Source organism: Anolis sagrei, chromosome X, assembly GCF_037176765.1.
Source record: "Anolis sagrei isolate rAnoSag1 chromosome X, rAnoSag1.mat, whole genome shotgun sequence".
NCBI classification, from domain to species: domain Eukaryota; kingdom Metazoa; phylum Chordata; class Lepidosauria; order Squamata; family Dactyloidae; genus Anolis; species Anolis sagrei.
Window position 1 is genome coordinate 88,918,057 of NC_090034.1, and position 13,270 is coordinate 88,931,326.

Sequence of the window (13,270 nt, forward strand, 5' to 3'; positions counted from 1 at the left end):
AATAATAATAATAATAATATCTGGATTTTATATGGCATTGTAGATGGGGCCTCAGTAGATGTAGTATTCTGAGACATGTAGTTCAAAAAAGTATTATTGCTAAGCTATGAATGAGGGATTGATTATATTTGTGGACTTTATAAAGCATTGCACAATACACACTGAATTATTGCCCTGGGCAATCTCTTCTGACAGCCCAGGATCAGTTCTCCTTTTCCAAACACTTTCTTTACTTACTTGTGTCTCTTGAACAAATAAGCTCAGGATGGTTGCAGTTTTTAGGGCCAAAACCTGAGACCTAAGAAAAGCCCCTTATTGTGATAGAGGGTGAATCTTTGTGAGGTTACAAGGAGCTGCCCACAATGGGACCATTAAGTGTGATATATCAGAAAATACAGAAAATGCTCCTGACATAATGTACACCTAAGTATACATGAGGAACACAGATATACACTCACACGTTTGCCCTGAGATTTCTTTTTTGCCTAGAGGACTGGAGAAGACTATTGAGCTTATTTCATGGCTGGGATAGAGGGAGAGTTAAAAAAAAATAGAGAGCAGAAGTGAGATAATTCTAACAATGATTCAATCAAATCCAGTGTTTCTGAGCAGAGAAGAACCCTTGCTAAAATGTAATTGTTTCTCATCTAAACTAAGCAACCCCCTGGGTTGTTGTAGGTATTTCGAGCTGTATGGCCATGTTCTAGAAGCATTCCCTCCTGATGTTTCTCCTGCATCTGTGGCAGGCATCCTCAGAGGTTGTGAGGTCTGTTGGAAACTAGGAAAATTAGGTTTATATATCTGTGCAGAGGTGGCCCTAGGAAATTTTCAACAGTAAGCAAACAGTATTTTGCACCCCCCCCCCCCCCCCCCAACCAATCACTGATATATATTTTCTGTTCGTCATGGGAGTTCTGTGTGCCATATTTGGTTCAATTCCATCATTGGTGGAGTTCAGAATGCTCTTTGATTGTAGGTGAACTATACATTCCAGTAACTACAACTCTCATATGTCAAGGTCTATTTTCCCCCAAGAGCACCTCAAGAACGCCCCTGGGCAAAATCAACTATACTGCAAATGCTTACTTTGCGTAATGGGTTGAGCTGCCCCTGTATCTGTGCAAAGCCCAGGGTCGAAGAAAGAACTCTTTTCTGTAGGAGCTGGGTGTGAATGTTTCAACTGGCCACCTTAATTAGCATTTGATGGCCTGACAGTTTTTAGGGGTGGCTTGTTACTGCCTGGGAGAATCCTTTGTTGAGAGGTGATGATTAGGTGTTCCTGATTGTTTCTTGTCTGGAGCTCCCCTGTGTTTGAGTTCTGTTTTTATTTACTGTTATAATTTTGGAGGTTTTTTTTAATACTTAGCAACTCCCCCCTAACTTTGTGATTAACACTCTTTTATTTCCTTTCAATGCAGATGAATGGGATTCGGGCAGCCTTGCCTATCAGTGTGGAAGGTGGGAGATTGCAACTTATTCAGAGTGGCAACTCCGTCGTCATCACCACATACTTCCAGCTCAGGATGTCTTATGACTGGGACCACCATTTGCGTGTCACCCTCAGCAGTGATTTCTATGGGCTTGTTGCTGGCCTTTGTGGGAACTATAATGGTGATCCTAATGATGACTTCATGACGCCAGAAGGAACATTGGCTCCAGATGCCAATGCCTTTGGTGAGAGCTGGTGGCTGAAGGGCGAAGATGACGACTGCTGGCACGATTGCCATGGGCCTTGTCAGCCTTGCCCACCTGATCTGGTCACAAAGTATGGATCCGAGCAATATTGCGGACTGATAACTGCACCTTCAAATGGCCCCTTTGCCCCTTGCCATGACAAGGTGAACCCCGCCTTCTTCTTTGAGAGCTGTGTCTATGATGTTTGTGCCAATGAAGGCCACAGACCAACCCTGTGTGATGCCCTGAAGGCCTATGCAGATGCCTGCCAGAGAGAGGGAGTCCAGATTGGCGAATGGAGGAAAACCGCTGGATGCTGTAAGTGTGCAAGGGGACAAGCTCACTAGGGCAAGCTGGTTTTGTTGTTAGAGTATCTGAATGGACACTATGCTCATATTGTGTGATAAAGGTTCAGCATTCCAGATTCTTTTTCTTCTGCTCTAATGGTTTTACAAAATCCTCCTTCCCAATAGTCAGCAGTCCTTGATCATGAAGCCTGGTAAATTTTATATGTTTGGTAGGACCAGCAATTCCTTGTTGAGCGAAAAAAATAGTCACACCATGCTCTGGCCTTGCTATAACCATTGGGTGAATTCAGTGATTATTAAATTTATTTAATAAGTATATCATTTTGGAGTGACAAATAGGTTGATAATTATTGGGGTCTTTCTTATCACCCTTCTTGTGAATAGGGACCACTACACTTTGTTTCCAGCCCCCCGGAATTATACTCCTATTGTTGATTTTGGTAAACGCTTTGATAAATATCAGGGTCCACCACTTGGAAAAATATTTGAATATTTCGGGAGGCATCATGTTTTCTCATGGGGCTTTGCTCAGAGTAAGAGCTGGAAGAATTACGTATATCCTCAAACTGCTAGAAATGTTTTAATATTAATGATGTTTAGACCAGGGTCCTCAAACTAAGGCCCGGGAGCCGGATGTGGTCCTCCAAGGTCATTTACCCGGCCCTCACACAGGGTCAACCTAAGTCTAAAATGACTTGAAAGCACGCAACAACAACAACAATCCTATCTCATCAGCCAAAAGCAGGTCCAGACTTCCCACTGAAATTCTAAAGATTATTTCTGTGTTTGATTTATTAAAATATTCCCATCCAAACCCAAGTAACGAAGGTGGAGGCATTACTTTTCATTCAACCCTCGTATCTGATCTGTAATCTTTTTTTTTCTTTTAAAGGTAATAATTATGTCCCTTGGCAACTTGCATTTTGACATATCCTTATTTCTAAGCGTGTATTGAGAGTAATCTATTAGATCACCGTTATGTGAATGTTTTAGTTGTAATGTTATAATTTGTTGTAATGTTTCACTATTTTCTGATGTCGATGTCTAATATGTTGTTATTTGATTTATGGTTGTTTATTTGCTTTTTGGTCGCACTTTATGGAATTGAATGTTTGCCGTTGTATGTTGTGAACCATCCCGAATCCCCATTGGGGAGATAGGGTGGGATAGAAAAAACGTTTATACATTATATACACATTCTAGATTAAACCACCATCTGTTGGTTACTTCTATATTACAATTGAATTGTTTGTTGCAAATTGTTGTGGCTGAGCTATTTTCTGACAATGAGGATGATGGGATTCAGATTCCTGCTGGGATTCAGCTTCCTGGCTCTTTGTCTGTGCCTCAAATCTCTGGGCCTGCTTCTGAGGCTCCCACAGACTGTGCAGTGTCAACACAGTCGTTTCCACCAGAAAGCAATTTTAACGAAGGAGAGAGCGAGCAGGTGCTTTCCCACGCTGATACCGAAAGTGTAGATAATGATTTGACCCGGCAAGCACGCCTTAATCTCCGGGTCAGGCAGAGTTCTCGTCTGGCCAGCAGACGAGAAGCCAGCTTGGTGAAAGGTCGTCGCAATGCTTTTATGATGATGAGAGCCTAATGTTTTCATGTTAGAAAGGTATTTAGGCCTTTGCAAACTCTGAGAAAACGTCGGTTCAATGTAGCTTACTAGCCTGGAAGCTTCATGGAATAACCTTAGCCTGGAAAGCAGTACGCTTGGGATTTCTTGTATTGTGATTCATGGGGCAATTGTTTCATTGCTTGTACCTGGGATTCTGGTTTGAACTTTGCCAATAGGATGGAGTCTCCTGTTTTTACCTGAAGGTCTTTGGAACTATAGTCTGCATTTAACCTTATTCTTTGGAACTTTGCAATGCTTATTCTTTATTTTGACTTGGATTTTTTCCAAGTCAAACTACAGCTCTTGTGTGGGGGTGTTTGGAAGCAAGGTGAAGCTTACTCTGAGTTGCAACACAAATCAGTTTGGGTCTTAAATATTGAATAATGGTCTGATAAGTAGGTGAAATATTTTGTCAAGTATCTAAAATGTCTTATGCTCAAATTAATTGACCAGTGTATTCCCTTTTCTCACAGATTATTTCCATTTACATTGTGGAAGGACATGGTGGGGAAGAGAGAGAAAGATCCAGTTTGGTTTTTGCCAATCTCTTATCAACTTTGTAAAACAACCTTTCCCCTTCTATAGAGTATGTTGCTGGCTCATACAATATTCACTATTGTAACCGTCTTCTGTTTTTCACAGTGCCACAGTGCCCTCCAAACAGTGAGTACCAGCTCTGTGGTACCTGCCCTGCCACTTGTGTTGATCAAGGAGAACTATTGTGCCCAGCTGGTTGTGTGGAAGGCTGCCAGTGTAAAGAAGGTTTTGTGCTGAGCCACGGGACCTGCATTCCAAAGAGCAGTTGTGGATGCTATTATGAAGGACGCACCTATGCCCCCAATGAGAGATTCTGGGCCGACAACCAGTGTTCAAAGCTATGTGTGTGCAACCCAGCCACAAGGCACATGGAGTGTGGACCCAGTGCTTGCAAAGCCTCCGAAAAATGTGACGTGCAGAAGGGCGTGCGGGGCTGCTACCCCATTGACTACGGTAACTGCACGGCGCAGGGAGACCCCCACTATCTTACCTATGACAAATGCAAGTATGATTTCCAAGGGAGCTGTTCCTATGTGCTTTCTGAAGTGGATCAAACCATAAAGGACGTGGAGTGGTTTGGTGTGTATGTTGAAAATGAACATCGGGGAAATCAACGTGTGACCTGGACTCGGAGTGTGCAAGTCAATGCCTTTAATGTGGAGATTATTGTCAGCAGGCAGTATCCGGGTAAAATCTTGGTAAGTTAACAGCTGCTAAGCAAGAGCATGGGCTCATCTTTGTGAAATCTGAGATGGCTGATTCTCAGCGATGTAACTTACGTTTATTTTTCATTTATACTTTTTTCAAATCCCACCTTTGTCTCGATATATGCAGCTTACTTACAGAAAGACCAAATAAATGCTTTATTTATTACATTTACTGAGCCATACTCTTTTTCCCTGACAGAGCATTAAATAGCTTAACACCCTGAAAAGATATATTTAAACTAAATCAGTTATTGAAACAATTCTAAAATAAGTCTTAAAAGCCATTAAACAAATCCAATTCAGCACCATACAAGGAAATCTGTTAAACAATCTGGACCGTGGTCATATACAGTTTTATAGTTCACTACTAACACTTGACATTTCCATTTTGTGCCTCTGCCATCAGATTCTTGATCAGGTGATTAGTCTATGGGAAGATGAAACCAGCCATATGAATATTGTGATCAACCAATAGATTAGGAATCTAAGGGCTGTCATATGTGGCTAGCTGACTGCACTTGGTATAGCTGGTTACAAGTTATTGAAGCTTGCTGTAGAGTATCAGCTATGGTTTATGATCTTAGTGTATAAACTCAGAGAAGGATTATGCCAGTGGGGGTTAGTTCTCTGTGTTGATGCTTTCCTCTAAGTCTTTAGATTCTTTCGTTTAACTTCAGCCATCTCTCCCTTCTTCACAGGTTGATGGCTTGTTGACCTCCCTTCCGTACAGCTCATTTGGAGGAAGAGTCAAGGCATTCAAGCAGGGCAACAATGCTGTGATCCAGGCAATCTTTGGCCTTTCTGTCCGTTTTGACTGGAATGGCCATGTTTTTGTCACTGTACCCAGCACATATGCAGGCATCCTGCATGGTCTGTGTGGGAATTTCAATAGGGACTGTAAAGATGATGCCCTTGTGCCTGGTAAAATCATTGTTCCCAGCATCCCAGTGTTTGGGAAGACTAAGGTACCTGACCCGAAGTGCAATGAGATCGTTGATCCGAAGTGCCCAGGTATGGAAACCATGCGAGACCAGCAGCGTGCCTCGGGCAAGGACTGTGGGCTCATTATTGCCAAGGATGGGCCCTTCCGGGAATGCCATGCACATATTGACCCAGAAGACGCTTTCTTGGATTGTGTCTATGACTCCTGTTTCTTCAAGGGACATTATACTGCCATCTGTTCTGCAATTGCCAACTATGCCAAAGCTTGCCAAGCTGCTGGGATTACTATATACCCATGGAGATCTTCAACCTTCTGTCGTGAGTGCCACATGATTCAAATCAATTCTTCTTGGGGAAGGACAAGTCCCTTTCCAGTAGCATTTGTTTGTAGATAAAGAGGAGAAGAGACAGTATAAATGAGGGAGCAGATTGTTAACATATTATTTAGTCTTTTCCCTCTTTCTGTATCTGGGGAAAATGGTCTCTCTAGGAATATACTTGGTCCAGCAGTGATTCTATGTCAAACTAAGGAGCAGATCATCTTAATGTTTTGGAAGACAGTCCAATAACTAGGAGTCAGCCTAAAAACTGTGGTCAGCCCACACGTTGCTCAAAATGGTCAATGGGATATTTATGTGTGATGTCAATAGACAACCACAAGCTAGGCAGTACCTATTTATTTTAGTTGTATCCCTTAAGGCAGCAGGGTAACCGAGGCACAGGTATAGGAGAGTCTGTATGACACCAGAGCCTCCATCTTCCATCAGGGGGTAAAACCAGCAAGGCCCAAAGGGAATAAAAGTGTATGTGGCAAGGCTTCTCTTGTAGCTCTTCTCCCATATGTCTCAGCATTGATGATAACAACAACAAAACAACAACAACAACAACAACTACCACTACTTTATTTTTATACCCCACCTCCATCTCCCCAAAGAGACTTGGGGCAGCTTACAAAGGGAAATCCCAGAGCACAGAGTTAAAAATATCTGAAGTCAGTGTGCAATAAAATAAAATTAAAACAAAACCAAATAGAAACATACCACAATAAAACATAACATCATAAAAACAATACCATGGAGAGCAATAAAAGCGCTGAGTTCAGAGGGCTCTGAGTTTGTGCAAAATTCCTAGATAGAACTAAGGGAAAGTGCAAAATTCAGTGGGAAGGACGGGAGAGTAATGTCCTTGGGCATTAAAATGTCAGGATTTTAGAGCGGATTGCCATGCTAAAGTGCCAGAACTTAGGTATTATTGGGCCAATTCTTTGGAACTGTCTAGCCAAAGGCACAGCGGAACATCCATATTTTTAGGTTCTTGTGGAAGAAGGACAGGGTGGATAACAGTCTGATCTCCCTAGAAAGAGAGTTCCAGAGCCAGGGGGCCAACACAGAGAAGGCCCTCTTCCTCATTCCCACCAACTGTGCTTGAGATGGAGGTGGAAGTGAGAGGAGGGCCTTTCCGGATGATCTTAGGCTCATGTTGGTTCATAGGGGACAAAGCGATCACAAAGATTGCTTAAAGTAGCCTCCTATGGAGAGTTTTAATATATATCAGTCATTCCTCTTGAATATCTGAAGTCAGTGGCGTTTAAATATTGGACTAAGGTACCTGCTCACCAGGGTTTGGATCCCTGTTTGGCTATTGTATGACTTTGAGAGGGAATCTTTTTTAAGCCGCAGAGGAAGGTAATGAGAAAACCCTGTGAATCAATTTTGCCAGAAAAAATGTGTGATAGATTTTAAAGAATGATGTGGCAACACACCTTAACAACTCCAACACAAAGTTCTCTCTGTTTTTGTCTGCAGCCCCAGCCTGTCCTAGAAACAGTCACTATGAATTATGTGCCAAGGAGTGTGGCCAGAGCTGCAGCACTCTTTATGTTCCAGCGTCTTGCCCTGCCAAATGCGAGGAGAACTGTGTCTGTGACAAGGGCTTCATCAAGAGTAATGATGCTTGTGTCCCAATTGCCGAGTGTGGATGCTTCCATCAGGGCCAGTACTATCCAGTATTGGAGTACTTCTACCCAAGTTGTGAAGAACGCTGCCAGTGTCAGGCCGGTGGGACAGTGGTGTGTGAATTGATCCGCTGTGGCCCCAATGAAGAGTGCAAATTGCTGAATGGAGTCCAGAAATGCCACCCAACTGGAAGCACTACCTGCTCTGCCATTGGCAGCTTTTATCAAACCTTTGATAGGCTGTCCTTTAATTTCCAGGGCACCTGCACCTACATCTTTGCCAAATTGCAGGAAAAGAATGTGGGCTTGACACCCATCACTGTTGTTGTAGAGAATGAAGCCTGGTTGTATGGAAATAATGCTGTGATCAAGCTGGTCCGTGTACAAATCTCAAGCACTGAGGTTACTCTGCTGCGGAACAAAGCGGGAAGTATCATGGTAGGTCATTTCATGCTACTTATTGTTCAATAACGGGACTGATTTTTTTTTACCCCAGGGGAGTGGGGATGGTACTCATGCATGAAGTGGGATATATAAAGCATGTTTTTCTGGGCAACTATCCCTTGTGAATTCGTGTTGTGGGATCTGAACTGTTAGGCTCAAAAAATAACCATCAGTTGGGGTGATTCCACCATAAATATAGCAGAGTACCAGAAGTAAGGTCCATACCCAGCAGAGATTTATGTGTGGTGAGCTAGGAGAAGCTTTTACTCCATAGGATGGCCCAGGATTGCTGAGTTAGAACTTTAGGTTCAAAAGTATTTATTGAAGTAAAAGAAATACAATCTTGATAATAAAAAAAAGGTCTTGGAGCTAACTAGCTTACTAAATCTCACCTTCTAAGTTACATAAAAACGTCCACACAGCTATATTTTGCCTTGAGAGAGGCAAAATGCAGCCTTACTAGAAGGGAAGAAAAAGCAATGGAGGAGACTGCATGGTCAACCCAAGGGCAATAAAGCTTAAAGAGGAAGTTCCCTCACATAACTCCATTGCTACATCATCAAAGGGGGAGGAGACAGTGGCAAGGAGGAAGCGTAAAGACAAATGTACTTTCCAAAAACAAGAGATTGAAAAATGTATTTTCAGAGAACATTATTATGTACAAATATATTCAATATTGTATCAAAGATAAATTTCTGGGAAAACACGCATAGGAATGCGGGGGGGGGGGGGGGGGGAGGAATCCCTCAGCCGGGCTATAGCACAGCTGATAACTCACCAGCAGCAGTAATGAGATCTACCAACTGAAAGGTAGATCTCATCAAAACCCAGGTTGGGGTGAGTATCCAACTGTCAGCCCAGCTCGCTGTTTACCTAAGCAGGTCGAAAAAGCTTAGAGCTGTAAGTAGAGAAATTAGGTACTGCTAAAAAGCAGGGGAGGTATTTTACAACACTATAAAAGAAAAAGACCAGAAAATGCTAGCGACCAAAAGGAAGGAGGAAGTCCTGATGGCTCTTTGTCATAGAGGATGGAGTGACAGCACCCCCCTGTGTGCTGGATTTGAGCATAACCTCGAAAGGCACTGAAAGCTGGACGTCGACACAACATATCTCCTTTCTGTCTGTTCTGTCTGTCCAAACAGCATTGAATGTTTGTTGCGTATGTGTACTGTGATCCGCCCTGAGTCCCCTTGGGGAGATAGGGCGGAATATAAATAAAGTGTTGTTGTTGTTGTTGTTGTTATTATTATTATTATTATTATTATTATTATTATTATTATTATCCTATCTCTAGTCTAGCTACTCATTGAGGTCTAGAAACTTGATGATACAAGAGAATTGTGCAGTCCAGGGATGAAACCCAACAATTAGGCCATGATCTTAGATCTGCTTTTGAAAAGAAAGAGACTCCATTATCTCTCTGCAATTGGTTCCATTGTTGAACATCTCTTCTTGGAAAGCAGTAGCTCTGCAGAGAGAAGCTTATGCTGAAAGCCCTTATTAAAAATGGCCACCATCCCTTCTGTTCACTCCACCCCACCTGATGTCCCTAAATGGAAGGTGCGCCTCATTGTTGAGATTTCCCCATATTACTCCAGAGACCTCCCTGTGCAATCGGGTATAATTGCTCCTTGCTGCTGCCTCTTCTCTCTGCCATTATGCTGGGTTCCTACTCTAGCACTGACTCTAGCACTGAGCCAAATGTTGCAGAGAGACTTTTTGTTATTTCTTTTCTTACACTCTAATCCTTGACAACTGGACCTTATAATATCATGATTCAAATATGGAATTGCAAGTTTGATACAGCATTGAATATATTTATACATAATCATGTTTCCTGAAAATACATTTTTCAAGATCTTGTTTTTGAAAAGTATATTTGGGAAAATGCCAAGTCAATGCCAATAACGTAATTTTTTTCTTAATCTGTATAGTGCATTTTACTCACCAGATTATCCTCTTTATTCCTGCAGGTGGATGGAGTATTCCACTACCTTCCTGTGAATCTTTTAGGTGGGCAAGTGGGAATCTATCAGCATGGACTCAACATCAAGATAGAGAGTGTGTTTGGCTTTGAACTCACCTATGACCTGCTTTACCATCTGGAAATCACACTTCCCAACACCTATCAGGGTCAAATGACAGGCTTGTGTGGCAACTACAATGGAAAGCAAGAAGATGAACTTCAGCTCCCTGATGGCAGTATCGTATCTGATGTGGCGACATTTGTTGCTGCCTGGAAAATCCCAGTCCTTGGTGTGCCCTGCACAGATGGATGCTCTGGATCCCGCTGTCCAGTTTGCGTGAAAGAAAAGGAAGAACTTTTTAAGCAGCGCAGCTCTTGTGGGATCATCACAGCCTCTGATGGGCCTTTCCAGGCCTGCCATGCCGTTGTGGACCCCAATGTGTACCTGAACAACTGTATCTTTGAAATGTGTATAAGAGGCGGGGACAAGGATGCCTTTTGCCAGGCCATCCAGAGTTATGTAACCGCTTGCCAAGAAGCCAAGGCCAATATCCAGCCTTGGAGGAGTCCCTTGTTTTGCCGTGAGTAGCAATTAGATACAGATCCTGCTCTTTACCTTTTTTACAGTTCAAGAATTATAGAGTTGGAAGGGAATTCATGGGCCATCAAATCCATCTCCCACCCGGCACAGGATCCCCAGCCAAAGCAATATGTAGCTCTTCCGATTCTTTCTGTTAAGCAAACGAGAACCCTCTACCCCTGTAGCCAGTTGCTTCCATTGCTGAACTGTTATTGTTGTCAAGAAGTTCCTTCTGATATTACACTGAAATGTAACTTAAAATCTTCAGAACCTGCTCCATCTTCTCAGGCAGGGGATGACAACATTTGAGTTATTTAAAAAGGTCAATTATGCCAATCCTTAGACTTCTCTTCCTGAAGTTGAACACATCCAGCTATCTTTCTTCATGTGTTTTGTGCTTCATATTCTTATCATCCTGGTTGCCTTTACTGGAACATGCTCAAGTTGTCTACAGCAAGTCAACAAGTCAGATAATACTGATTTCAGCTTACAAGGCTGACTAATAGAGAATATAGTTGAGATATTATTTTTATCACCTTGGAAATTATGCTTGTTAGAATGCAAGGTAAAATAGCATTTGGCTCCCATTCAATCCCAAGATCCTTTTTGCATGTATTCTGGTGAGCTACACATCCCCCCATCCTATTTCTGTGTATTTGTTTTTTGTGTCCTAAATGTAGAGTGCTGCATTTGTACCACTTATAGGTAAAGGTTTCACCTGACATTAAGTCTAGTCGTGTCCTACTCAGGGGGTGGTGCTCATCTCCATTTCTAAGCAAAAGAGCTGGCATTGTCTGTAGACACCTCCAAGGTCATGTGGCCAGCATGATTGCATGGAGCGCCGTTACCTTCCCACAGAAGCGGGTACCTATTGATCTACTCACATTTGCATGTTTTCGAACTGCTAGGTTGGCAGAAGCTGGGGCTAATAGCAGGAGCTCACCCCACTCCCTGGATTTGAACCACCAACCTTTTGGTCAGCAAGTTCATCAGCTCAGTGGTTTAATCTGCTGTGCCACCAGGGGACACTGTAGACCCCTGCAAAACCACAGGCAGAGTGGGTTTTTCCCTTCTGTACTGCTGAGGAGGGAAAAAGCCCTTCAGTTTTAGAAGTGGAGATCTGTCTCTTACAGCAGGTTCTGTAGAAACGTGTACCACAGAGGCTAGAAAGAAGATGGAGTGGGCCATTTGGGTCCTATAGAGAACAGTTTTCACAATTGTTACTAAAGAGTTGACTTCACTGTTCACCCTGGTATGAGAGTGAGATGATTGGTAAATTGGCTGCCACACAACACAGCGCATTGGTGTTGCGGCCATGGCCATAGAGGTTCTCCTGCTCTGGTCGTCGCCACATGCCCATATCAGCAGCACATCACATTAATCTTGTGGTCATGTAACCACATTTTCCTACCACAAGTGGGAAGATGCAATTCTACTATCTTCGCTATCTTGAATTTCTTTTGACCCTCGGTGATTTACCCCTCTCCCATTTTTCCTGCAGCTCTAACTTGCCCAGACAACAGCCATTATAGCATCTGCTCCGACATCTGTGGAATCAGTTGTGCTGGGATTACAGATAAACTAAAGTGCCCAGAAAGCTGTGCAGAAGGTTGCCAATGTGATGATGGATTCTTCTTTGATGGCATCAAATGTGTCCCCATGGATGATTGTGGTTGCTTTGAGAACAACATATACTTCCCGGTATGCGAAACGGAAGGCCATGTTGTGGCTGAACATATTACTGGATTGTGTTTACAGTAGCTTCTTAATTTTGATTACAGTAGAGTCTTGCTTATCTGACATAGATGAGCCGTCAGAACATCGGATAAACGAAAATGTTGGATAATATGGAGTCTCCTACTGTTAGCCATCCTTACTTACTTACTTACTTGCTTAGGCAATCCCTCGGTGTTTGAGTAGGATAGTCTTCCAAGATCAATGTAGTGGCGGTGGGTCTGTAGGTGACTGTGGAACCCTATTCTTGGTCTGCATCTTCTCCCGCAGTGAGGGCATTGGTTTCCAGGTGGAAGGCAGTCCCGGTCAGGGTTGGCTTGATGTGCCTTCCTCTTGGCATGTTTCGCTCTTTCACCCACCATTTGTGCCTCTTCAAATTCTACAGCACTGCTGGTCACAGCTGACCTCCAGCTGGAGCGCTCAAGGGCCAGGGCTTCCCAGTTCTCAGTGTCTATGCCAGAGCTTTTAAGGTTGGCTTTGAGCCCATCTTAAAATCTCTTTTCCAGCCCACCAACATTCTGTTTTCCATTCTTGAGTTCGGAGTAGAGCAACTGCTTTGGAGGACGATGGTCAGGCATCCTGACAATGTGGCCGGTCCAGCGGAGTTGATGGTGGAGGACCATTGCTTCAATGCTGGTGGTCTTTGCTTCTTACCGCACGCTGACCTTTGTCCACTTGTCTTCCCAAGAGATCTGCAGGATTTTCCAGAGGCAGCGCTGATGGAATCGTTCCAGGTGTTGCATTTGACGTCTATAGACATTGCAGGCAATATAGCAGGGTTGGGAGGACAATAGCTTTAT

The 13,270-nt window shown here is 43.1% G+C and overlaps 1 protein-coding gene across 1 annotated transcript in view; it reads left to right on the forward strand.

Annotated features, from left to right (window-relative positions):
• Window positions 1–13,270, forward strand: part of LOC132780282 (IgGFc-binding protein-like) — a 66,283-nt gene that overhangs the window by 27,473 nt on the left and 25,540 nt on the right. Inside the window, exons 9-14 of the mRNA XM_067460751.1 lie at window positions 1,419–1,992; window positions 4,249–4,841; window positions 5,549–6,110; window positions 7,598–8,184; window positions 10,164–10,737; window positions 12,238–12,437. Of these exons, the coding sequence (XP_067316852.1) occupies window positions 1,419–1,992; window positions 4,249–4,841; window positions 5,549–6,110; window positions 7,598–8,184; window positions 10,164–10,737; window positions 12,238–12,437 (3,090 nt within the window). The remainder of the gene's footprint in view (window positions 1–1,418; window positions 1,993–4,248; window positions 4,842–5,548; window positions 6,111–7,597; window positions 8,185–10,163; window positions 10,738–12,237; window positions 12,438–13,270) is intronic.